The sequence below is a fragment of the Melospiza georgiana genome, chromosome 21, assembly GCF_028018845.1.
Source record: "Melospiza georgiana isolate bMelGeo1 chromosome 21, bMelGeo1.pri, whole genome shotgun sequence".
Taxonomy (NCBI): domain Eukaryota; kingdom Metazoa; phylum Chordata; class Aves; order Passeriformes; family Passerellidae; genus Melospiza; species Melospiza georgiana.
The window spans coordinates 6,080,944-6,105,831 of NC_080450.1; the positions used below are offsets into that span (position 1 = coordinate 6,080,944).

General features: G+C 53.2%; 2 protein-coding genes across 2 annotated transcripts in view; both read right to left on the reverse strand.

Moving 5' to 3' along the window:
• Positions 1–838, reverse strand: part of DNAH9 (dynein axonemal heavy chain 9) — a 144,840-nt gene extending 144,002 nt beyond the window's left edge. The window contains exon 1 of the mRNA XM_058038578.1: positions 748–838. Within this exon, the coding sequence (XP_057894561.1) occupies positions 748–823 (76 nt within the window). The 5' untranslated portion in view covers positions 824–838. The remainder of the gene's footprint in view (positions 1–747) is intronic.
• Positions 839–6,080: 5,242 nt separating this feature from the next.
• ELAC2 (elaC ribonuclease Z 2) lies at positions 6,081–19,656 on the reverse strand. Its single transcript, XM_058038643.1, has 24 exons — positions 19,463–19,656; positions 19,336–19,386; positions 19,199–19,269; positions 17,696–17,760; positions 17,073–17,130; positions 16,538–16,606; positions 15,915–16,064; positions 15,373–15,431; positions 14,552–14,610; positions 14,389–14,461; positions 13,500–13,612; positions 12,524–12,622; positions 12,201–12,339; positions 12,039–12,124; positions 10,955–11,064; positions 10,609–10,705; positions 10,360–10,498; positions 9,470–9,508; positions 9,227–9,336; positions 8,716–8,815; positions 8,526–8,646; positions 8,269–8,347; positions 7,505–7,649; positions 6,081–6,948 (listed from the first exon to the last, which is right to left on the reverse strand). The coding sequence occupies exons 1-24, from the start codon at positions 19,654–19,656 to the stop codon at positions 6,706–6,708; spliced, it is 2,469 nt and encodes an 822-aa protein (XP_057894626.1). The 3' UTR covers positions 6,081–6,705.
• Between the last annotated feature and the right edge of the window lie 5,232 nt (positions 19,657–24,888).

Genomic DNA, 24,888 nt, shown 5'->3' on the forward strand with positions numbered 1-24,888 from the left:
AGTCCTGGTGAGGAGCTGGGTGGTGCTGGCACAAAGAGCTGTGTGTCTGGACCCTGAAAAACTACCCCAGAATTAATAATTTATTCATTTTTTATTAAATTAATGAATTTTAATAAAACCAGGACATCATCATGCAACTAAACCTGTGGACCAACGTGAAGAGAATCATCATCATCATCATCATCATCTAATCATAGAACCACGGAATGGTTTGGGCTGGAAGGGACCTTGAAGCACATCCTGTTACACCTTCCACTGTCCCAGGTGCTCCCAGCCCCATCCAGCCTGGCCTTGGGCACTGCCAGGGATCCAGGGGCAGCCACAGCTGCTCTGGGCACCTGTGCCAGGGCCTGCCCACCCTGCCAGGGAAGGATTTCATCCTAATTTCTTCCTAGCATCTAATCAAACCTCTGACAGCATGAAGCCATTTGCCTTTGTCCTGTCACTGCCAACCCTTGTAAAAATCCACCTCCAGCTCTCCTGGAGCCCCTTTGGGCACTGGAAGACCAGAGTAAGATCACTCCAGAGACTTCTCTTCTCTGGACTGAGCAACCCCAATCGCCTCAGCCTTTTCAGAAGTGCACGTGCAAATAACCCCAAAGCTCAGGACTAAGAGGAAGAAGCTCTCCCTATCAGCATCTCCCTCCCACAAAGCCCCCCTGTCCCGCAGCAGGGAGGGCACAGCGCCCTGGCACCCCAGGCTATGGCAGAGGACAGAAATCAGCACCTGGCAGAGCTCGCTCTCACCTGCCTCCACATCCCCGAGCATGCTTTGGAAGGCGGGCACGTAGATGCTCTGCACTCTGTCCAGCACCTCCAGCATGTTGCTGACCCTCCTGGATGTCAGCTGTCTGTGAATGCCCTCCAGGTCAGCACACCTGCAGCACAGGACACGTCACCAGCCCGGCTGGGGCAGCCCCAGCTGTGCCCCAAAGCCCCAGCTCAGGATTTTCTGCAGTTACACAAGGGCACAGACTGTCTAGAACTGAGAAGTTAGAGGCACAGCAGGGTTTGGAACTGAGATCCCCAAATAGAGAGAGTCCTGAACTTATTTTTATGAGAGGAAAAAAAACCCTTTAAAGAATAAGAAATCTAGAGGGAGGGGTCATGTTTGTTTTAGATTTCGGGGTTTTTTGGAGGACACACAAGAAGTTTTCCAAGCAGTTTTCCTGAAGCCCCCACACCTCTGGAAAGCAGAAGATGTATCTGCATGAGCAAAGAGCTCCAGCACAGGAAAGTAGAGAGGATGTAAGAAGAACAAGGCTGTGTCTGGAGAGACAGAAGTGGTGAAATCCTGCAGCCACTGGGAGGCTTTTCTGCGCAGGCTGCAGTGCAAACAGGTCTCACCCAGAAAGGAAACATGCCTCACTTTAGGAAACATTTAGTTTTAGAGCTTAAGAGCCCATGTTTCAGTCTGAACTGAGCTGGCAGGAGATGGGGCCAGCCCTGGAGGACAGAGCTGGTGCCAGGCTCAGGTGAGGGCAGTGCCCGAAGGAGCCAGGTGCTGTTCCTGCAGCCACGGCTGACAGCTCTGCACGGGCAGGGCTCTGTCTCCAGCCATCCTGAGCCAGCACAGCACAGAGGGCAGCTGAAATTCCACTCCCTGGCTCATGTGACCCCCCTGTGGCACCCCCAGCAGCCAGCTGACAGCATGGAGAGTGCCCAGTGATGGAAACACCATTGTGCCATTCGCATTCTCTGAATAGAGAGACCTAATTGTCTCTGTCGGGGTTTTTTCTTAGAGAAGCACAGAGAGAAGAGAAAAACAATTCTTATCTCTACTTGCTGCTCCTGCTGTTTTGCACATGTGGAATGTGTTCAGAAGATTGTTTATCTGAAGTGATTTGTCAATTAGATTCTGCTGGAGATTGTTTTGTTTCCTTGGCCAGTTGGCTCAAAGCAGTGTCCTGGCTGTCTGCAGACAACCAAACACCATTTCCAGCTAAATTCCCTGAACTGTGGCTGGGCCAAGCCAAACTGAGCCGACTGCCCAGCCACCCTCACCCTCAGAGATCACCATGATTTTAGCAATATTTTTGGGTTCAGGACTCGACATGACCTGGAGCAGCTGCTCCTGGCTCAGAGCAGCAGCACCCCCTGCACCCAAAGCATCCCCAGCAGCAGCAGCACTCCCTGCACCCAAAGCATCCCCAGCAGTACCCCCTGCACCCAAAACATCCCCAGCACCTGCTCCTCCAGAACTGCAGCTCCACCTTCGGGGTGGGGTTGGTGCCTTGCAGGAGGGGCTCTGAGGACTCTTTCCTCAGCACTCTCTGGATCTGCTGGCTCCACTCGATGATGGCTGACTCGGTGGCATGCACAAGGGATTTATTGATCAGCTCCAAGCTGCAGGAAAGAGCACCAGGGTCACTTTCCGCTTGTGCATGTGCATTGCTGAGTTGGGTCCACCTCAATGGGCAGCTGGATTTTGCAGCTACAGCCCAGATTCATGTTTCAATACCACAAAACAATAAAGTTCACGAGGGAGAATATTTACAAGGGCAGTTAGAGACAAGATAAGGAGGGATGGTTTGAAACTGGAAGAGAGGAGGTTTAAATTAGATATGATGAAGGAATTTTTCCCTGGGAGGGTGGGGAGACACCAGCACAGGGTGCCCAGAGCAGCTGGGGCTGCCCCTGGATCCCTGGCAGTGCCCAAGGTCAGGTTGGACAGGGCTTGGAGCAGCCTGACTGCAGAGTTTGGAGTTTTCCCTCAGTGATCCCAGCAGTTCATTGCTTCTCTGCATGCCCTCATCCCCTCCATCTCCTAAGCTTTTCCTGCTTCTATCATTGCAGAGTCCCCAAAGACAGAGCAAAATACCCCTCCTTGGCAGCCTGACGAGCTGCGCAGGACAGGGAGCAAGAAGAGTCTCCATGTCAGACAGGGAGGATCCACAAAAGGTGCTGCACATGCAGCAGCAGAGGAAAACCCAGTGGAGAGCAAGGGCTGGCACTCACAATTTCTCACTTTTAGGATCAATGTTCTCGATTCCCTCCGAGGCGGCTGGAAGAGGCAGCAAGGTCTTGCCCTTCACCTGGCCAACAACCTTGAAGACAGTGTTTTTCAGGCTGTGCACGTGGTGGATGATGTCCTGTGACACCACTCGTGGCCAGCCCTGATGGTTCCTCCGGTTTGTCAGGATGGGCACAATCACCTGCAGCAGGAGCCATGGGAGAGCAGGGGGGAAGAGCTGAAGGAGGGCAGATTTAGGTTTGATTTAGGAGGAAATTGCTCCCTGTGAGGGTGGGGAGGCCATGGCACAGAAAAATTGTGGCTGGCAGTGCCCAAGGCCAGGTTGGACAGGGCTTGGAGCTCCCTGGGACAGTGGAAGGTGTCCCTGCCATGGCAGGGGTGGTACTGGATGGGCGTTGAGGTCCTTTCCAACACAAAACATGCTGTGATTTGATAATTCTATGACAAAAAGCACTATGGATGGACTGGCCACCAGGCTCTGAGGTCCTGGGCGAGCCTGGATGTAGCCATGATATTTTCTGAAAAATCCTGTTGGTATGATTTTTCTCCTGAGAAGCTGAGAGGCCTCAGGAACAAAATGTAAACAATGATTATCTGCTGCTGTGGAATGCAACAGGTGCATCTGTGATTGGTCTCATGTTGTTGTTTGTAATTAATGGCCAATCACAGCCCAGCTGTATCAGACTCTGGCCAGTCACAGGATTTTGTTATCATTTCATTCTTTTTCCTTTCCTGCTGCAATAGTAGCAGACTTTGTCTCCATTACTCAAATCACACAGACTGCTGATAAGAGTAATGCCATAACCAGTCAAATCAGCTGCTTGTATTCTTTTGGATTGGCAAAATGACTGGGGGCCCCTGATGGAACCTCTTGAAGATCCCTTTGGGAAAACATCAGCTCATCTGAGGTAACAGGGCACTCAAATACAGGAGGCTCTTCTGAACAGCAGGAAAAGCCCTTTCCTGAGGGTGACTAAGGGCTGGCACAGGAGTCTCCATCTGCAGGGATACTGAAAAGTCACCTGGACATGGCCCTGGGCTCTGGGTGGCCTGGCTGGAGCACGGCTTGGACCAGATGTGTGTGAGATGTGCCACGAAGCACCAACTACCCCAGAATGACAGAATGGTTTGGGTTGGAGGGGATGTATAAGTTCATCACATTCCACCCTCTGCCATGGGCAAGGACACCCTGATGGAACTGCTATCCCAGTTTGCTCCAAGCCTTAAAGTTGCACCCTGGCCTTGAAGATTCCAAGGATGGGACAAGCACAGCTTCTCTTCTAATTAACTCTAATAATTTATAAAAACATTGGTCTTGTAAGCCAAAGATTGAAGACTAAATCCCTTTTTAGGAGTTATCCCACCATCCTATCTCAGGAAGAAAGGATTTAAACCCTCATCTCCAACTCCCAAAGCTGGCATTTTTGACTAAACCACTTCCTGACCCTTCCACTGAACAGCCCGAATCGCCCCCCGAGACAACCCTCGCACAAGCTCCATTCTCAGGAACCCATGCTATGACTGTGGAGGACCCTACCTGACACCCCACCTGACGCTCATGGTTTAGGAGGTTCCATTGAGCTCTACAGCCCCCAGCACCACTTTTCCCCCCGCCTTACCTCCTCCACCAGCGCAGCGAAGTGCGGCAGGGGCTCGGCGGGCAGGTCCCCGCACAGCAGCTCCGCGGGGCCGGGCCCGGCTGCGGGCGGCCGCAGGAAGAACAGCGCTTTGGTGGCGCTGGGGGGCGGCGGGGGCGGCCCGGGGCACAGCCCCAGCTCCCCGCCCGGGCCCCGCCAGGCCAGCAGCGCCGCCGGCCCCGCCGCGCCCCGCACGAAACCGCGGAGCGCCGGCCCCGCCGCCCAGCGCCGGCAGCGCTCCGGGGGCAGCGCCAGCGCCCGCGCCGCGCACCGGGCCAGGCGAGCCTCCTCCGGGGCATCGTCCCGGGCATCCTCCGGGGAACCCCCCGGGGCATCCTCCCCCGCTAGCCCGGGATCCCCCTCGCTCTCCATCCCCCGGCTCCGCAGGGTTTTGTTTGCGAGCAGCCGCCGCCGTTGCCCGGGGGACTCCCGGGAGCCGCTGCCGTGCCCCGCCGGGATGCGGGGGCGGTCCCAGCGCTGCCGCCTCCCTCCGGCTGCTCCGGGCCCGTTTCGCTCATCCCGGCAGCGCTGGGCAGCTCCAGAAGCAGTTTCCAAGTCTGGCTCGCTCTGCGGGAGTTTTTCCAAACCGAGCTCAGCCAGCTCCCGTCCCTCACCCCCGGTGCCGTTCCCGACACCGGCGTACCTGCAGCAACCACCTGAAGCTGAAACTTGTGTGCTCCTGCCACCGCTGCATTTCCACATCATTAACACCCTCTTCTGTGAGAAGTAGTTCACCATTTACCAAAGATCCTTCTGTAATTCCCTGGAAAGCAGCACATGGATCCTGTTCAGTCCCAGAGCTGCTCGTGTCACCCCAGCCGGGTTCTCTCTCCTGGGCACCTCAGCCTGCTCCTACCTCCACCTGTCCAGTGACAGGAACATTTCGGTTTTCTCCAGTTCCTTGCTATTCATAAAAGCCCAGCACAGCATTTCTGGAGGACACAGATGTGTCAATTCTCCAGTCTCTGCTTTAGATAAGCATCACACTAAAGCATAGCTCATTAACAAAAGATTTGCTGATAGTTTGCCCCTTAATTTCCCATAAACTCCAAATGAAGTCTTAAGACTTGTGTGCAAGCATCATCTCCTGAGTGAGGCCTGGGTGTCTAAAAGTTGCCTCCAAAAATGAACTCCTTTATTGGAACAGCACAGAACTTCCCTCCTACTCCCAAACACAGGCAGTGACAGCAGTGGCAAGGGAAGAAGCAAGGCTGACCCACGAAAAGCCTCAGAAAAACTCCTCTTAAACACAGACCTCCCCTCTCTCTGCCTGCTGTGTTACTTTGCTGTCCCCTGCATCCAGAACCACAATCTGCTCAGGGACATTCCCAGCCATGAGGCTCCAGCATGAGCCAGATCTGATGAGCAAGATCTTGGTGGTCTTTACCCCAAAGCCAGCCAAGCCAAGGTCCTTTGCCAGAGAAATCCAGGTTTTTGTTTCCTCATTAGTGACCAATACACAACACAGCTTTCTGGAGGATGGCGAGTGGTTTATTCAGATTCTAAATAAAGGGTTTGGAAAACTGATCTTTTGAATAAAAAACCAGCAGAGAAAACCAAAATAAAATGGGAACACCAATGTACAGATGTATTCTCAGCCCTAATTTAACCTAAACCCTACAATTGGGTCTCATTTTACTGTTAATTTTCCTCTTATCATCTGGGTTCTGATAGTGAAGGCGGGCATACCCAGCTGAGACATGCTCACCTTCTTCTGGCAAACCCACAGCCCCTCCAGGGCCTCTCACACCTGATCTCTTGCAAAGGTCACACCTGCTGCTGTTACATTATCAATACCTCATAGCATAAACCCCAGAATTAAAACAGTTCAGAGAATTTTTGGTTAAAAGAAGAATTGCCCCACGGACTGGTGAGCCCCCAGGAGAGGAGCTATGTGGGCAGATCCTGTCTCCACAAGGACCAGTGCTGCTGACAGCCCACTGGAGCTGCAGCCCAGGGACATCCATGATGAGCAAGCAGACCCAGATGCCCAGGCCAGCCCCTGTCCCATGGTGCTGGCAGCACCATGCAGTGCCCAGGCCTGTGCAGAGCCAGGCTTCTCTCTAGAGCAGAGCACTCCCAGCCTTGTCCCTCTCAGTTGGCTGTTTTAAGCTTCTTGTCTGGCAGTTCCTGATGATTCTTGGCTTGTTTTCTTTTCTGGCATGCTGCTTCTGTGCTGTTTCCCCTGGTGAGTTTGTCCAGGACCATGGCAGTCTCCTTGAGCAGCCTCATCTCCCTCTTCTCCTTCCTCTCCTCCATCTCCACGATGTCATCTGCAAACAAAGCCTTCAGGGGTGGGATCAGCTTTGGGATGGCTGGGAAGTCACCAAAACGAACCTGAAACACAAGCACACAGCTCCTGTGTGACAACTGCAGTTTGATTTCCTCACTCCCCCTTGCCTTCGGCCTGTGCAGGCAGCAGGGCACTGCCCCTTCCAGCACCCAGCAGCCCTGACCTCAATGAGTTATTGATGTTTGCTTCACAGAAATGCTGTGGCCCAGTACAAATTCTGACTGACAGTGAGCTGCCCTCACTGCCACGAGTGCATTTAGTCAGCTTCTGTCTGCTACAGAAAGCCATTGGAGCAGCTGATGAGATGGGATGGGAATGGAAGCAAAATCAGGTTTTTTGGCTGGGAATAGCAAGCACAGACTTGAGGTGGCACGAGGCAAGCACCCAAGAATTGGATTTGAGGGCCATCAGCACCTGGCTCACAGCAGCGTGGGGAAAGGGTGACACACAGTATCTGCTGCCAGCAGTTAAAGGAGCTGTTTCAGACACTACTCTTGAGGAGGTGGAATACTGATACAAGAGGAGCATTTAATTCATGAGGAGCCATCCCAAAATAACACTGACACCATCCCCAGGCCTGGCCCCAAGCTCCCAACTCACCCTCATGTGGTCGAAGGCAATGCCGACCCTGTCGCTGAAGTCCTCGCTGAAGAGCGGGATCTTGGCGTACCTCTGGCTGAAGTGATTGAGCATGATGAACTCTGCATTCATCTTCATGCCAGTCTGGATGGCCTGGGAGGTTGTGCTGCAAAAGGAACATGCCCTGCTCACAGCCAGGCTGGCACCCAGGGTCACACCACACTAAGTGACCTCATGGGCACAGGCCCCTCTCCCTCGGGCAGCTGCACTGGTGGCACCTCTCTGACTTCCACACAACCCTGAGTGCAGGAATGCAGCTGTAATTGTTGCAGCCTTGCATTTAAGAGCTCCACAACCTGGGGACAGGCACCTGTCCCAGGGGTGCCAATAGGCTCAGCTGTGCCTGGCAGGGAATGCCCAACAGCTGCTCCCACATTTGCCTGGGCAGCACATAGAACCCTGGCTGCAGGGCTCTCAGTGAGCAGGGGGTAAAACAATTCTTCTACCCAGGTTGTACCCATGCAGAGGGTCTTTCCCTTGGGCTGCTCTATTTGTAGTTACCAATGTCTGCTTGAAAGCTTTCCCCATTTCTTTTGGGGATGTTGAGAGGAGCTGTGGTGGTCTCAGAGCTGTGGAATGACCAACACCCCATCTTTATTGTAGAGGAATTCTACACACACCAGAACCTTTGACAGAACTTGGGCCCTTCACCACCAGCTCCAAGGACCACACCCAGCTGTGCACTTTCCCTTCCTAGCAGGGACAGACAGCAGAACACACCCCACCTGTGGGTCTTCTCTATAGCTTCCTTTTCCATGCCATCTTCCAGCGTGGCTTCGTGGATCAGCAGGTTGGCATTTTTACCTGTGCAAACAATCACAAATTGAATCCTCAGATGAAGACTGACCTGCTCAGCTGCCCACAGGAGCCTCCTGTCCCTCCTCAGCCCTGTCTGTATGGCAGACACAGCACCAAAGATTTGGGGATGCCCACTTTGGATACTGACAGATGGAGAACTTTCTCCAAGAGATTTGTTACCTACCCATTTGCACTAAGGCCATGCAGGGCATTGTGTCACCAGAGTAAACTACTTTCCAGCCAGACTTGTGGATCACTGAACATGCAAAGGCATTTTTACAGTGTTGGACTTCACAGGTCTGAAACTGAACAAGGATATAAGTATTAGACTCCAGGTCCCCTCCAGCCACAGAGCCCCCAGCTCAGGAACTCACCTCAGCCAGGTCATAGCTCTCTAACAGAGAGCTCACAAACTCCTTGGCTTTGGGTCTGATGTTCTCACAGCCTTTCACAAGACACTGAGAAGGAATCATTCTGGGAGGGAGGGAAGAAGAGATAATTAAGGACAGATACAAAATAAAACCTGATCTTCTCTTCAAGCAGCTGATTTCTCCCCTTTCTCAGCCTCACTTCAGTGCCTTGGTGACCTGTATAAATTCCTGCTTTCATTGGTGCCCCAGCAACTCACCCAATCACTTCTACCCCATTACCAAATACTCTTCTTCTTGCCCAACTTCCTTTTCCTACAGCAAAGGGAAGCTTGCACACAAACCTCTATTTGAGCAGCACAGCTGAGTACAAACCCCACCCTGCCCTCTGCAGACTGCATATCCTTGTTCTACAGGCAGTGGAAGGAGTCAGAGCCACCTCCAACAAAGGGCTGGGGGAATGGATGAGTTTGCCTTGAATAAAGACCAAGGACATTTCTCCACACAGAACACTCACTTGATGTCTCCAAGGATCTCCTCACAGTGGTTGTGGTACTCATTCAGCCAAGGCATGATCTGCTCAGGTGCTACCAGAAACAGAGGGCTGAAATCCTGACCCAGGGCTGCCTGCAAAAACAAAGGTAGGGGGAAAAAATCAGTGCTAGGTGCATACCAAGTCAGAGAGGAGGAATGCTAGGGAAAGGCTGGTGCTCCTCTCCACCTCACCCAAGCCACATTCAGGAGCATAGAAAGTACTTACAAAAGCTCTCCTCCGCTCCATCAGGATATTCACCAGCCCCTGCAAAGGGAACACAGGACACAGCAAGGGAGTCAGAATTGCCTGGGGAGTCAGAGGCAACAGCTCAGCAAGCCCAGAGTCAGAATAAACAAGAAGGGAGAGGGATTAGAAACAGACAAATTCAGCAGTGCCTGGGGAATGAATGAAGAGAGGAATGCAGAGCGGGGCTGTGGCAGTAAGGTAGAAAAATCATAGAGAAAGGCTTCATAAAATCAAGCCTGCTCTCCTGGAATCAGTGGCTGGCCTTGTCAAAGCTAGCATTTTGCAAGTTCCCATGTCAATGCAATCCTATTGTGAGCCATTTTCCTGGGTAAAAAAAACAACCTGCACCTGCATCAACTGTTTTTGCACCATTAGATAGAAAAATGAAAGCTATATTTCACAAACAACTTCCCTGCACATATACACCAGGGGTTTGAGTGACCCTTCAATACAGAATAACAATTTGTTGCTAACCACTAAATGTAATTGGCAAAGAAACTACTAACCAATAGGAGTCACACCTGAGGTCTATAAAACTGTATAAAATGGAGTTATGTATATAACTCCATAATAATAATTTAAATAATTTTAATAACTATAGGTATAAATAAATACATAACTAATAAATATATAAATAATAAATATTATAAATAAATAACAAACATCCTATAAATAATATAAATATAAATAATAATAAAACTCCTCCTTAATAATAAAGAATGGGCTTTTTCCACCATGAAGAAAATGGAATTTGTGTGATTCATTCCCATACAGGGCAGCCCACATTCCTCAGGTGGAGCTACCCAGGTAGCTCTGAACCCAAGGTTCAGAGCAGAGGTGCACAAGCCCCTTCCCAGCCCTGAACTCACAGAGTGATGATCTGTGTGCATGTGGGACACAAACACAGCCACGAGGTTACACAGCACTTGGTCCACTTGCTCTCCATAGTGGCGGCAGAGCTGGCCAAAAGTTCCTTCTCCACAGTCCAGGAGCAGGGACCTGGTAGCACTGGTGAGAGGTGACAGAGATATTTAGAAGCCACTCAGAGCTCTGAGCAGGGCCAGGCAGGGAGGGGGATTTTGGGGCTGGAAGGCAGAGATCAGAGCCCTGGGGTTCACCTGGTGTTCAGCAGCGTGGAACTGACATTGCGGATTTTCATTGGGATTGCAGATCCTGTTCCCAAGAACACAATCTCAGGATAAGCACCCACATTTCCTAGAGAAAACAGACAACAGGGATTTGGAGGCAAATGTTCTCTGCACATTGCCCAGTCAGATAGCATCTAATTCACCAGCACAGTAACTCCAGAGCCAACATGTCCAGCACAGGCATTTCTGCCCCCATCAGCAGCAGGTTTACAAGGGAAGGCAGAACAAGCCCCACCACTTCACAGCTTCATCTGGGCTCTGAAGCAGTGAGCCACCAAGAGCTCCTATTTCCCACCACACTGATCCTGATCTGTACCTGGTACAGCAGACAGGCTCTCCTTGCACTCCTTCACACGGGTCTGGAAGTCAGGGAGATCCAAGGCCTCGCTGACAAACTCCTCAGGATCACAGACAGTCACAGCATCTCTGCAACAACAGGCACCCATCAGCATGGGGCAAGGCAGGAGCTGAAACAGCCCTTTCAGAGCAAAGTGCCAAACCTGTGACAAAACAGCCCTAAAATAAGGGAACAAACGCTCTTCCCATTTTGAGAGTTTGGAAGACACAACAACTGTGGTATGTGCCAAAAAGGCCTGGTTGGGCTGAGCCAGGCACAGAAATGATCATTCCAGCAAGTGGAGAAGCTCTTGCAATAGCACTTCATCCCATCCAGAGCTGCCAGGCACTAGAGGGCACTGCAAGGCAGCACAGAAAGTCCTGCAAGAGGAGCAGAACCCTAAAGGGATCCAGGCACTGATGAAAAGTGTAAGAAACCTGTGACCTGGGTCTGCCTCAGAGCATGTGCAGCACTACAGGTCTTCAGTTACCTCAACAGAGAAGCTTAAACTCTTCTTGGCACCTGTATCTTCCTGTTGTGCCCAGCAAGGACAGGAATCTGAGCCATGGTGGATGAAATCCCCTTGCCCCCTGGGGTCCCTTAAGCTTCTCACTGAGCAGCTTCACGCATTTGCCCACCAGGCCACAGGAGCAAAGCTAGTAACTGCTTAACCACCTGGAGCTCTCAGCTCTAATGTCAGACTTTCTAGGTCTTCAGAAGGTAAGACTCCCCAAAAACTCTCTCCTTGCCCCCCTCTGCTCTGCCATAGCCACAGCTGGGTCACAGCATGAGTCAAAGCAAAGGACAGAGGACCACAAGGCTGCAGGAGCAAGGGACAGAAAGAACACTCCCAAGCACTGGCCAGGTGTTGTTTTCAGTGGTCCCCTCCTCCATGTCCTACACCTTGTCTGAGACTCTCAGGGGCAGGGACACAGCCCTCTAAAGTTCCCTCAGCACAGCCACCAGAAAGTATCTGCAGGAGATCCTGACACAGTGCCCTCCCTCACCAAAAAGCTGCTTCAGCAAACCCCCAAAACCTGGGAAGAAAAAGATTCCCACTGACCTCTGCCACTCCTGCTGTGGCCTGAGGTGGTATTTCAGGAGGCACTCCCCTCTCACGATGGGCACAGGGCACACAGCCTCTGCTTCCTGCAGGAGGAGGGTGAAGTGAGACACAGCCTTTGCTGAGGGCAGCAGGCACAGGGGCAAGGTGGGCCTGAATTACCTTGCTCTGGTAGGTGGTGAGCAGAGGGAAGATCTCTGGGTGGATGAGGTTCAGCTGAGTCTGGATCTTGTAGCTGCGTGGGTTGTGCACAGCAGAGGAGTTTTCATTGAGCACCAAGTGCTGAGTGCCAGGCCCAAATCTGCCAGAGGACAACAACGCCCAACAGCTTCATGTTAGAACTGGGTATATCAGCATACTGAGCTAAAAATCTCACCTGAGCCAGCAGAGCCCTCTTTTTACAGCTCTTTACTTTGGAACAAGATGTGAACCAGCAGAACAGGCTGCTGTGCCCAGAGACAGAGCCCAGAGCCCAGCACACGTACCTGTGCATCCACTGCTGGTAGCGGCTGTCTCGCAGCACTGCCTCGGGGGTCATGTGGATAACCAGGGCCACCTGGTGCTCAGCAGCTCCCTCCTGGTACCTGGGACACATGCAAGCACAAAGGACATCTGTCACCCTAGTTAAGATTTTCTAAGCCTTCTGATGTTGGCATTCTTGTAGTGAACTTTCTCACACACTTTCTGTAATTAACTCATTGTTTTGCATTCCTTTATGGAGGAGGAGAAAGTTGATGGACTGTTGGTTTGTCCAGTGTCATTGGAGAGGTGGCACTGTCACCCTCCAATCCACTGTCACTTTAGGAAAACTATAAATGTTGGAGTCAGAAAATAAACTCCCCTTTTTTCTTCACCTTGAGAATAGCAGTGTGTGCTTGTGTTCATGTCCCATAGTGACACCCATCTGTGCTCCAGTGCAAGTCCTTGGCATCCCTCCCCTCTCCCCCTTTGGTGCTGCCAGAGGTGCCCCCTGAGGCAGGCAGAGCAGGGATTTCTTTTCAGAGCATGGAGCTCCAGCACTGCTGATATCACCCAAGCCACAAGGCTTGGACCATTTGCTGACATCTCCACTGTCCCCCACAGGGCAGTCCCTTCTCCTCCATCAGCAACATCTGCAGAGCCTCCAGGAGCCCAAATGCTTCTGCAGAAGCCCTGCAGAGTTACGTGCAGTCCAGGCTTCCAGCAGCCTCCACTGCTCCCCAGGCAGACACCAGGGCACATTCCTGCTCTGAAGTCCCTGAGGGAAAACAGGCCCATGGCAGTCACAGAACCCACAGGTTCTGCCTTTCCTAAAAGCCCCAAAATGCACCACCAAAATCCTTTCTTGTATCTGAAGCTCCTTAACAGTGCCAAAGAGCTCAGACATCAGCAATGACAAACAGCACACCTGGGTTAGAACAAGAACAAAACCAAAGCTCAGCCCAGGTCCTTCCCCAGGCCCTGCAGGTGCCCCAGCCCTACCTTTGGAAGGTCTCATTTTCACAGACAGCATCCACAAAGCCCTCGTGGGGACACTCCAGCACAAGGAACACTGGGCCAGGGTCAGTGGGGGTGCACAGCTCCTCAGGAAAGAGCTGCAGGCAGATACACAGTGGTCACAGCACAGCCAGCCTGCACACACAGCCCTGCCTGCCCCTCTGTGTCCGACTCCTTCAGTCACAGAGCCCAGCAGCCACTCCCAGAGCTCAGTGCACCCAGCCAGGGCAGCTCTGGGGCCCCTTCTGCTCTCATTTCACAGCAAAATCCAATGTGTGTAACAGCAAATCCCAACCCTGGCCTCACAGAAACCACAACCTAACCAAGGAGGGGAATTTCAGCAGTTTTGAGGTTCCCATGACAGATTCAGATGGTAGCAAAAGCATGTGTAAGGACAAAAAGGCCTTATGAAATTCTTGTGACACAAAGATGTGCTGATGCTGTCTCCCAGGTCAGGATCTTCACTTGCAGATCACCTGGGCATGGCCAGAGCTGGCTCTGCCTCTCACTCCAGTGTTAGAGATGCAGAGCCTGTACTCCAGAACTACTGAGTTTATTTTGGTGTCAGTGATGGCTACACAGGCATTTAACCCCCATTTAAACAATGCAGGGATTAACTCCACCAGCTCACTCCTACCCCTGCAGCAGCTTTGGGGAGGGGAGATGAAGCAGCTCTGCCAAACAGCAAACACCCAGCCACACCCACACAGGAGCTCATTTCCTGATCAGCACCCCAGCAGACCCAGGCATGTCATACTCAGCAACAACCTGGATGTCCTGGCAGACAAAGCATTCTGCATAAAAATTGCCACCCTGGGAGCCCAATGAAGGAGGGAAAGTGGCATAGCCACAACAAAACACAGACACATCTTACCTCTTTGCCTTCATAAGTGATGCTCTCCCCATTTTTGAGAGCTGTAATGATGGGAAGGATGGCTGGAGTTCCCCTGAGAACAAGGCCACAGAAACATTTAGCTGCCAGCACCCCCGTGCCTGCTCCTGCTGCCCCCTGGCCCAGGCTGGGCTCTCATACTCACACTGGCAGGCCCAGCTCCTGGGCTTTAGCTGCAAGGAATTTCCCTTTCCTTGGGTGAACCTGCAGAGTCAAACACAATTACCACCCAAATTAAGAAGGCCATGAAACAGGATCATGTACTGTCAGCTTAAAAGCTTCTCCACAAACCAAGGGAGTGTTTTGTCCTTTTTCAGTTCCACAGCCACTGCTCCAATTTACCCCAAAAGGGATTTTCTGGGCTTTCTGCTTTCCAGGATTATGCTGCTGCCTCTTGCTCCCCTCTCTAGCCAAGCAAGCACAACAGCCTGCCCTCCTCTGAGGGTTAAACAAGAATGGAATCTGTACACTCATAACCACTGCTGGATTCTAAAAAACACCTCCAGGTTTACAGATTCCTACTCATGCTACAGCAACTCTGACACTTGAAAAGCAGAAACACATCAGAGCTTCAAAGCCCTACTTGAAAATGCTGTGTCCATTCAAATCCTGCAGTAAATGACATTAGGAAACATTTCCTTACAGATGGTGGTCAATGCCCCAGGCCTGCCAGTGTTTAAGAGATTATTAATGCCCTTAATAATATGTTTTATATTTTGGGCAGCTTGAAGTAGCCAGGCAGCTGGACTGGATGGTTCAAGCCTGGCTGGATTGGGCTTGGAAAAACCTATCTAATGGAAGGTGTCCCTGCCCATGGGGGCATGGAATGAGATTACCTTTAAGGTCTCTTCCAGCCCAACTCATCCTGTGGTTATAGATGATCACTGTATGTCCCTTCCCCCTGAAATACCCTGTTTTATTCTCTTATCTGTTGTGTTGGTTTAGAGACCCTGTGCCCAAACTCACTTTGCAAAGAAAAGCTGTCACCAGCTCAGGATGCTTCCTTGCACATTTCTGCTCATCACCTGTAAAACAAAGCAAAATCACAAAAAAAATCATCACTTGCTTTTCTTAAAACCAAAACATACCAAAATTTGCTAAAGCATTAACAGGAACATTATCCACTTAACTTGGAGCTCAGCAGCAAAATCTTATGAACACCCAAGGCCAGAGAGCCCATGGTTTCAAATACAGGAAGCCAAACTACAGCCCAAGACTGAAAATCAGCCCAGCATCCACCTGTAATTAAATTACAAAGGCTGGAGCATCTATCCCTGCCAGAAGCAAACTACCACAAGGACTAATCCCACCCAAGCACCAATCATGTCCAATTTCTAGGCCTTTTAAGTTCTCCATAACTTCCAAAGAACAATTTCTGCTCCATGGAACCTTCCAGCTGAGCTTCTCTACCAACCTCACTTTCAGACAGCAAATGGCTCAGAGAGAACAAATTCCTATCCCTTGGAATCATCTCATTCAAGTTAAAAAGGCCATTCCATGTGTTTCACCTGCTTTCTTTGGGCTCTCTCTTCCTTCCTCCAAGCTTTGCTGTGCAGGTCTCGGGGATCCAGGCCCTGTGTCCCCTTTAGAGCTGTTTCCACCTTGGGGAGATGCTCCAGGACTCTGAGGGGGTGAACTTCCAGCAGCCAGTGGTTTTGCTGTCCCAAATCAAATAAAAGCACACAAAGATCACTCAATCCACAGCAACATAAAAGAAAATCATGAGTAGCATTCCCTCCTCCATGGCAGTCAGGTCTAAACTGCACCAGAATACAGAGCTCCTCTCCCAGTCTAGCTTGCACTTGCATTCTGCAGTCACTTATGTCAGGAGCCATCCCTCATCCAAGTCCTTCTCCCCAAACTGCTCAACTCTGTCAAGTCTGTGCTGCACCCTCAGGATCACATTTTGCAGCAGAAAGAATGCAGCTGGCTGAGAAAGCCAAACCCAGGGATGTCCACAGGTCATTCCATCCACCCACACCTAAAGGAACAAGCCTGACTCAGCAGGTCTTGCTATTTAAATGAGATGCTTCTCCTGAGAAAGGCAAATTAATGAACCTCTGCTTACTCAGAAGCTGCTCCTTGAACCTTCATTGTGCCTCCCCTGTCTCCCTGCAGCAGCAGGGCTCACCTGTCAGAGGGATCTGGCAGACAGTCATTGTCTCATCCTTGTACTCAGGCTCTGTGTGCAACTGCACAGCTGGGAAGAGATCAAACCCACCATTAACAAGTGCATAAGCAGAGATTCACACTCTTCAAGGATATAAATCAGAAAAGTGTATTTGTCTTTCTTTAACACAACCTGCTGAGCATTCCCCTTCCTTTTCTCTGCCCAACTGAACACTCCAATGTACAATTAAAGTTTTAAAAGCCCATCATCCTCATGGTGCCATGATGAGCAATTTCACTGGCAGACTCTAGAAGCAAACTGCCTTCAGTGTTCTAAAACAAAATGCTGTCTGAATCAGCCAACCTGAGCAGAAACAGAGCTGGAAACACTGTTGTGAGGAGTTTAACAGTGTATCAGAGCAAAAGAAATGTTTAAAACATCCTCTGAGTGGATCCAAACCAGAGGCTGAGGCTGCTGCTCAGCAATGCAACCTTGGCTAGAGAGGAAACAAAGTTCCAAATTCCTCTGCTCCACATCCCTGACCCCCCTGACCTACCTAAATCCATCCTTTTGAGGGGCCCAGGGAAGAGGCGAATGGCTTTCAAGTAGTTTTGCTGGAAAAGAGGAGAAAGGCTGTCAGGAGGACAGGAGCAGTGCCATGCACCCCAAACAGCCAGCCAGACCAAGCTGAGCAGCTCAGACAGCTCTGGGCAGGCACTGTGCCGTCAGAAAGGGAAAGAGCCACTGTCCCCACCCCCTCCAGCAGTGCAATTAGTCAGCAGAAACTGCAAGGAAATAAAACCACTACAACAACGCTGAGGATTGCAAATTTCTGGTCCAGACACGGCATTAGGCTGGCAAGGACCACATCAAACAGGAGAGCAGAGACTGAGTTCTCTGTCATGTAAAATGGGGAGGGAGCAGGCAAGGGAACAAAGATCCTCCCCTCTCCCCAGAGCTGATTTATCAGGATATGAGACTACAACACAGGTGCAGAAGATTTCTGCTGTCCTGTAACTGAAGAGATTTGGAATTCCAAGCCAGCCTGTTGTGCTGACACAAATTCAGAACAGCATTTCACACCTGCACAGAGATTCCCTTTTCTCAGCTCTCCCAGCTCCAGGGTGAGCTTTAACCCTTTGAGGGTTTGCTCTGCCTTGTGCCCCTTGCCATACTCACCAGCTTTGGTGGCCCCAGGAACACACACCTCTGGAGCCCTATGGCCTTCAGGGTGAGGATCATCCCTAAGAGCAAGCAGAGAAACAGCTTTATCAAACAGCTTTATCACAGCTCCAGTGAGCACTGGCAGACCCCAACAGAGCCCTCTCTGTTCAGGAGTGCTTGGCCTCTCCACAAAGGCCAGAACTGCACCCGGACCTGAATTTTGTGGCAGTTTCAACATGTCCCTTGCCTCTACAGATAAAGAAAATACACACCTTGATAAAATTAATCTGGAGCAAGGCATCAGAACAGATCATGAATCTCCACCTTTTCTTGGAAACTTCCATAATTTTAATGGACAAGACCCATAGCCATCGATCCTAACCTCATCTGCACTGAGCAAAATGGTGCCCATCAATTTTTGTGTGCTCCTTTAGACTCAAACCACCCTAATCCCCTGCTGGCAACACTGCTAACACCTCCTGCTCAGGAGATTTTGGGAAACTGAATCCAGGCATGCTGGACATGCAGGGCCTGTCCCACCACTGTCTGCAGTGAGCACTGAGTGCTGTGTCCAGCTCTGGCCCCTCAGTTTGGGAAGGAGGTTGAGATGCTTGAGCACATCCAGAGGAGGCAACGAGGCTGGTGAGGGGCTGGGAACACAAACCCTGTGAGGAACGTTTGAAGGAGCTGGGGGTGCTCAGCCTGGAGAAGAGGAGGCTCAGGGGGGACCTCATTGTTCTCTACACCTTCTGAAGGGAGGTTGTGGACAGATGGGGTTGGTCTCTGACAGAACCAGAGGACACAGTCTCCAGCTACAGCAGAGAAGGGATAGGTTGGATATTAGGAAAAAAAAAATCACTGAAAGAATAATAAAGTACTGGAATGCTCTTCCCAGGGAGGTGGTAGAATCACCATCTCAGGATGTGTTTAAAAAAGCCTGGACATGGCACTTGGTGCTACAGTTGAGGTGCTGGGGCATAGGTTGGACTCAATGATCTTAGAGATCTCTTCCAGCCTCATCATTCTGTGACTCTGCAGTGTCACACAGGCCCTGCCCAGCCCAACACCTCTTGCTCAGGAAATTTTGGGCAGCTGAATCCAGGCATGCTGCTCAGGCAGGGTCTGGGTATCTCACCACGTGTCTGTACTGCACAGAGCCCCAGCCCAGCCCAACTCCTCCTGCTCAGGAGATTTCAGACAGCTGAATCCAGGCATGCTGGACAGGCAGGGCCTGTCTCACCACGTATGTGCAGTATCACAGACACAGGGCTGGGGCCCAGCACCTTCTGCTCAGGAGATTTCAGACAGCTGAACCCAGGCATGCTGCTCACCCGGGCCTGTCCCACCACGTGTCTGCGCTGCACAGAGCCCCAGCCCTCCTGCTCAGGCGATTTCGGGAACAAATCCGCCGCAGAGCCCCAGCCCAGCCGCAGATGTCACCATCCCCAGCGCCGCCTGCCTTGAACACCCCACAAGCCGCACGGGCCCCGGGCAGTGACCGCGCCCTGCCGCACTCACCGGGCAGCCCCCCGACGTTGGCCCAGGACACGCGGCTCAGGAAGATGCTGTCCAGGTGGGAGATCTTCAGCCTGCGGGGTACAGGGGGTGAGCGGGGCCCGCTGAGCCCCGGTGTCCCCCCGGTGTCCCGCACTTACTTGTGCTCCTGCATGGCGCGCTGCGTGCCCTCGCCGCAGTTGAACAGATACCTGCGGGGACAGCGCGGTCAGGGCGGGCCGGGCCGGGGACCATCACCGCCGCGTCCGCCGCCATTCCCGCACTCACCGGTTGAACTCGGAGAACACGTACACGGCCGCCCCCGCGTCGCGGCTGCCGGCCGCCACCACCTGCACGTACACGGTGTTGGGCCCCGCCAGGCCGGTGCCCGCGCTCCGCCGCCGCTCGCGGGCCCACACGTGCCGGGGCACGTCCTTGGGGCGCCGCCGGGGCCCGCCCGCCGCTGAGGGCCCCTCGGCCATGGCCCGGGCCGCGCCGCCGGGGCCCGCCCGCAGCCGCCGCCACACGAGCGCCCGCGCCAGCGCCCACATCCGCGTGCCCGCCCCGCCGGGCGGGCCGCGGCCAATGAGAGCAGAGAAATGCCCGCGGAGGACCGCCCACCTCGTTACGTCATGCCAACAGGCCAATGGGGAGTGAGAATGGCGGGTGCAGCCCCGCCCCTGAGGCGCCGCTGGGCTGCCCGGCTGTTCACACGTGACTGGGCTCTGCCGGTCGGTGTTCGGCGGATTCCGCTCCGGGCGGTTCTGTGTCCGGTCCGGGTGGATCAGTGTCCGGTCCGGGTGGATCAGTGTCCGGTCCGGCCCGTTCTGTGTCCGGTCCGGCCCGTTCAGTGTCCGGTCACCGCAGGTTCAGTGTCCGGTCACTGCCGGGATTCTCTGTTCAGTCCGGCAGGTTCAGTGTCCGGTCATTGCCAGTTCTGTGTCCGGTCACCGCCGGTTCTGTGTCCGGTCATTGCCGGGGTTCAGGGGACACAGCCCTGGAGCCCTGACCTCCATCAGGGGATTGAGCCCCTCTGAACCCCTGGATATTTGTTTTGGTTTAGGGCAAATTTGGGAGAAAACTTTGAAAAGGGCTATTTTAGAAAAGCAGATTTAATTTTTTTTTTTTTTTAACCCCCTAGGATTCCCCAGTGTGATAGATGAGTAATGCCATGATTGGCAATAGACAGATATTATGTATAGTGATACATATATGATACGATAATAGACAAATATCATGAATGTGGGTTAAGAAAAGTTTTATAGATTTATAGTTATGTTTTAGCCCCTTGCATTGTCATCAAGGGACAGCCGGGGTTGGGACATCTGGAAGGGTCAGATTGTCACTATGGTGACACTGACCTCTAATCAGAATTTAAGGAATGATCTTCATGACTGGACAGGGAAGAAGGAGCCAATTCCCATATCCCAATTCCCATATCCCAATTCCCATATCCCAATCCCATATCCCATTCCCATATCCCAATCCCATATCCCATATCCCAATCCCATATCCCAATCCCATGTCCCATATCCCATATCCCATATCCCCTTCCCCATCCCATTCCCCACCCCATTGCCCCATCCCAATGCCCATCCCGTATCCCATATCCCATTCCCATATCCCAATCCCATATCCCATATCCCATTCCTGTATCCCATATCCCATTCCCATATCCCAAATCCCATATCCCATTCCCATATCCCAATCCCATATCCCAATCCCCATCCCATATCCCATATCCCATATCCCATATCCCACACCCCATACCCCACACCCCATATCCCACACCCCATATCCCATTCCCATATCCCATATCCCATTCCCATATCCCACACCCCATATCCCATATCCCACACCCCATATCCCATATCCCACACCCCATATCCCACACCCCATTCCCCATCCCGCAGCCCCGGCGCTGCCATGGCCCGGCTCCGGCCCTAGGTGGCACCGCGACTCCGCCGCCGCCGCCGCGTCCCGCCGGCACCGGGCGGGGGACAAGAACGGGGCAGCCCCGGCGGGTCCCGGCAGCGCCCGAGCCCCTCCGCCTCCCTCCTGACCCCTTCCCCGCGGTGTCCCTCTGTGTCCCCCAGGCTGTCCCGCTTCCCCCGGCTGTCCCCGGCTGTCCCACCGCTGTCCCTGGGCTGCTCTGTGCCCCCCCGGCTGTCCCCAGGCTGTCCCCATCCCCTCCGTGCCGCCCCTGGGCTGCTGCACGTCCCTGCCCAGCACCTGCTGCTCCTCCGGGCTCACCCTCTGCGGAGAACGGGGACATCCCAAGGGCAGCGCTCCCACCCCAGCTGGCTGCCTGTCACCTGTCCTCGGTGTCACCTTTGGCACGCCCAGGGCAAATCCAGCGGCAGGGCCGGGCTGGCAGGGACCCTGCCCAGGGAGCAGAGCCAGCTCCTGCAGTGGCACCCTGTCCCTGCCCCACTGAGGGTGGCACCTTGCCCGTAGCCAGCTCCAGACACAGCTTGGAGAGCCCAGGACCCCAAGCTGCTGCTGGGTTTTCACCAGCTCACCCAGCCCAGGACTGTCACAGGGCCCTGAGGCTGGGTGTGGGCAACTCCTGATGGTTAAAGAGAGCCATGGAGCATTCATGGGATGTATCCCACGTTTGTTCCTCCATCGTTTGTTCCTCCATGGGAGAGGGATCTCCCAAGGAGGAGCAGTGGGCTTTCCTCCCCTCCCCTTCCTCCTGGATTTCTCTTTCAGGTTTTTGGCAATCTTAGACTTTGAAGAGTAGGCCTATGCAGTTAAAATTTGAGCAATACCTATCTAAAATGCAGGTCCTACAAATCTTCATGCATGAACTTGGCCACAATTGGCCAAATCCTGAGCTCTGGCTCTCTCCCCATCCCCATCCTGCTCCTCTCGTGTGTCCCACAGGAGCAGATCCCTTCAGGACCTCTCTGGTTGTTCCATGGATGACCCCCACTCCATCACCTCCTACAGAAACCAGAGCTCAGCATTTCTGCTGGGGTTTCCCAGCAGCTGAGATGGGCCTGGAGGGTGGTGCAGGGAGAGCAGGAGGGCCCAGAGCTGCTCTGTCCTGGCAGAGCCAAGAGGGGCTTTAGGTGCCAGTGGGCTCAGTGGTGTCCACATCCCATATCCCATATCCCATATCCCATATCCCATATTCAGCACTGAGAGCCCCATGCAGACAGAGATGCTGGGATCCCACCTCTGCTCAGAGTGGTCTCTCGGTTCAAAGATGCTTCCCCTCATTCCTAGACACCCCATGAACCAAACTGGGGCAAGCACACGCTTCAGTGGGTGGCTGACAGCTCACCCTTGACACAGAACTGGTTTTACTCCATCCCCCTCCTCATTTTATTTATGGTCCTTCACCCCAGAGTGGCTTCGCCCTGATGGACGGTGTTTGCACATGTTCCTCTTATCCAGAACATGGGGCTTTGCAGCCACTGCTCTATTTACTGTAATTTTTAGCTCAGACACAACCAGAACTCCCACCCTGTCTGGGCTCTCAGTGCAGAAAACAAGACTAAACTATTTTGGGATGTTTTTCCCTTTTCCTCATACTTGGGTGCTTTCCCATGTGGCAAAGCGTTCGGAGCCTCGGGGAGGGTGAACCTGTTTCACACACCCCTGAGAGCTGCCTCTGACCCCTGCACACACTTTAACCCCCTCCCCTGACCACAGGCACCTCCCACACACGCCAGCCTCATGCTCCACTCGGATTTTGGAGCTGGGAAATGCATCCAGTGTCAGGGATGAGCTGAGAGCACGGCGGATGGGAACGAGCCTCCCAGGCTCCATCCTCACCCTCCTCCTCCTTGTCACCTCGTCTGGTCTCACCTCCTCAGGGTGCCCAAAACGCCGTGCACTGCTGCCTCAAGACAAGGAGGGAACACGGCTTTGGCCCTGTTTGCCTGGCAGATGTGGAAAAGTGCCCGGAAAATGCCCCTTTGCCTGCATCACTCCCATTTTAGTCCCACTGGGTGGCACCCGCTGGGGAGAGGCCGGCGATGCACACAAATCCTCCCCCCTCCCGCCTCTGTCACAGCCAAGGGTCTCTCCATTGAAGTTTACTTTAAGGTCTAATAAAATTTCCAAGCTGGAAAAATCTTTATGCAGAGGTTTGCTTTGTTTAAAGGAAGAGGACCATAAAGATAAAGGCTCGCCCGCCGCCGCTCCCCTCCCTGCCCGGCCGAGGGGCCGCGGCTCGGCCCCTCCCTCCCAGCCCGGAGGAAGAGCTTGTTTTCCTAACGAGAGGTTTGAAGATTAAAAGGGGAAAAAAATCAGCCATTTGGAATCCTCTACTGACGCTGCAAATACCCTCGTTAATAGATATGTCTCGTTTTGTTACCTCATTTTAATTAATCACTAAACAAAGACAGCTGCCAAATTTCGGCTCTGGCTTTGAGCCTACAACTGACTTGAAGCCCTTGAAAAATAGACTATTTATGGTGCCTGGGCTTAAAGCTTAAATTTCTTGTATAAACTTTACCCTTCCTAAGAATAGCGTGGGGAGAGCATTGCTGGCCCCATGCTCGGTGCCCCCATGCCCAGCTGGGTGTGGGCAGCAGTGGGGCCAGGAGGGATTGGGGTCCCTCGGGCTGCTGACAGCACAGGAGCAGCTGCACCAGTTCCAGGGTGTCCCTGGACAAGTCCTGCTGTCCCCACACAGGCACAGGTGCCACCACCAAGGGAGGTGCCCCATTCCCTTTGGCCTCCTCCACAGGGCAGAGCACCCTGGTGCAGGAGAGCATCCCTAGGGCTGGCTGGGTGCCTAAGGGAAGTGTTTGTGTCCCAGACATGCAGTGTGTGGGGTGAAGAAGCTATTTCATGTTTTAGGGCATGGCAGCTGCATCCAACCCTGCCACTTCCCCCAAGGGATGGGGCTCCTTCATCCACACCCCAAATAGCAGAGCCCTGGGATTTTGCACTGTGATGGAGCTGCCCACAGCAGGGACACGAGGCTTCTGTGTCTTCCCTTGATGGCAGCTTGGGCCTTCACAGGCTCTGAAAGGGCATTTTAATTTGTGTATGTATTTTTTGGGGTATCCTGAGGAAAGGCTTCAGCTTGTCCTGCCCCATCCCTTCAGACCACAGGCAGGGAAGGAGCTCTCCTGGAGGATTGGGGCTTGACAGGGCAGGAGGAGCAGCCCCAGCACAGGCTGCAGGGTGCCAGGGGATGCTCAGGGATGGACAGGCTGCAGCAGGGTCTGTCTGTCCTGGGTGCTGTGTGCCCTCAGTGCTGTGTGTCCTGGGTGCTGTCTGTCCTGGCATGTGGCTCTCAAGGCTCTGCAGAGCCAACTGGCCTCACTGCTGGCCCTGAACGAGTGCCCGGCGTCTGTCCCACTGCCTGGTATCTGTCCATCCCACTACTCAGTGTCTGTCTGTCCCACTGCCCATTTTCCATCCTGCTGCCTGCTGTCCCTCTGTCCTACTGCCCAGTGTCTGTCTGTCCGTCCCACTACCCAGTGTTTGTCTGTCCCGCTGCCCGGTGTCTGTCTGTCCCGCTGCCCATTGTCCATCCCACTGCCTGGTGTCTCTCCTGCTGCCCGGTGTCTGTCTGTCCCACTGCCCGGTGTCTGTCCATCCCGCTTCCCAGTGTCCATCCCGCTGCCTGCTGTCCGTCTGTCCTGCTGCCCTGTGTCTGTCCATCCCGCTGCCCGCTGTCCGTCCCGCCCGGGGATGGTTCTGCAGCCCCCGTTCTCCGCAGCGGCTCCCGCTGCCCTCCCGGCCCG

Excerpts from the sequence above, each read along its gene's own strand:
- ELAC2 (XM_058038643.1), bottom strand. The coding sequence starts at position 19,656 with ATGGCCGAGGGGCCCTCAGCGGCGGGCGGGCCCCGGCGGCGCCCCAAG. Across the intron at positions 19,270-19,335 it reads CGCGCCATGCAGGAGCACAA|GCTGAAGATCTCCCACCTGG; the intron begins GTAAGTGCGGGA and ends TGTACCCCGCAG. Across the intron at positions 7,650-8,268 it reads GCTATAGAGAAGACCCACAG|CACAACCTCCCAGGCCATCC; the intron begins GTGGGGTGTGTT and ends TTCCTTTTGCAG.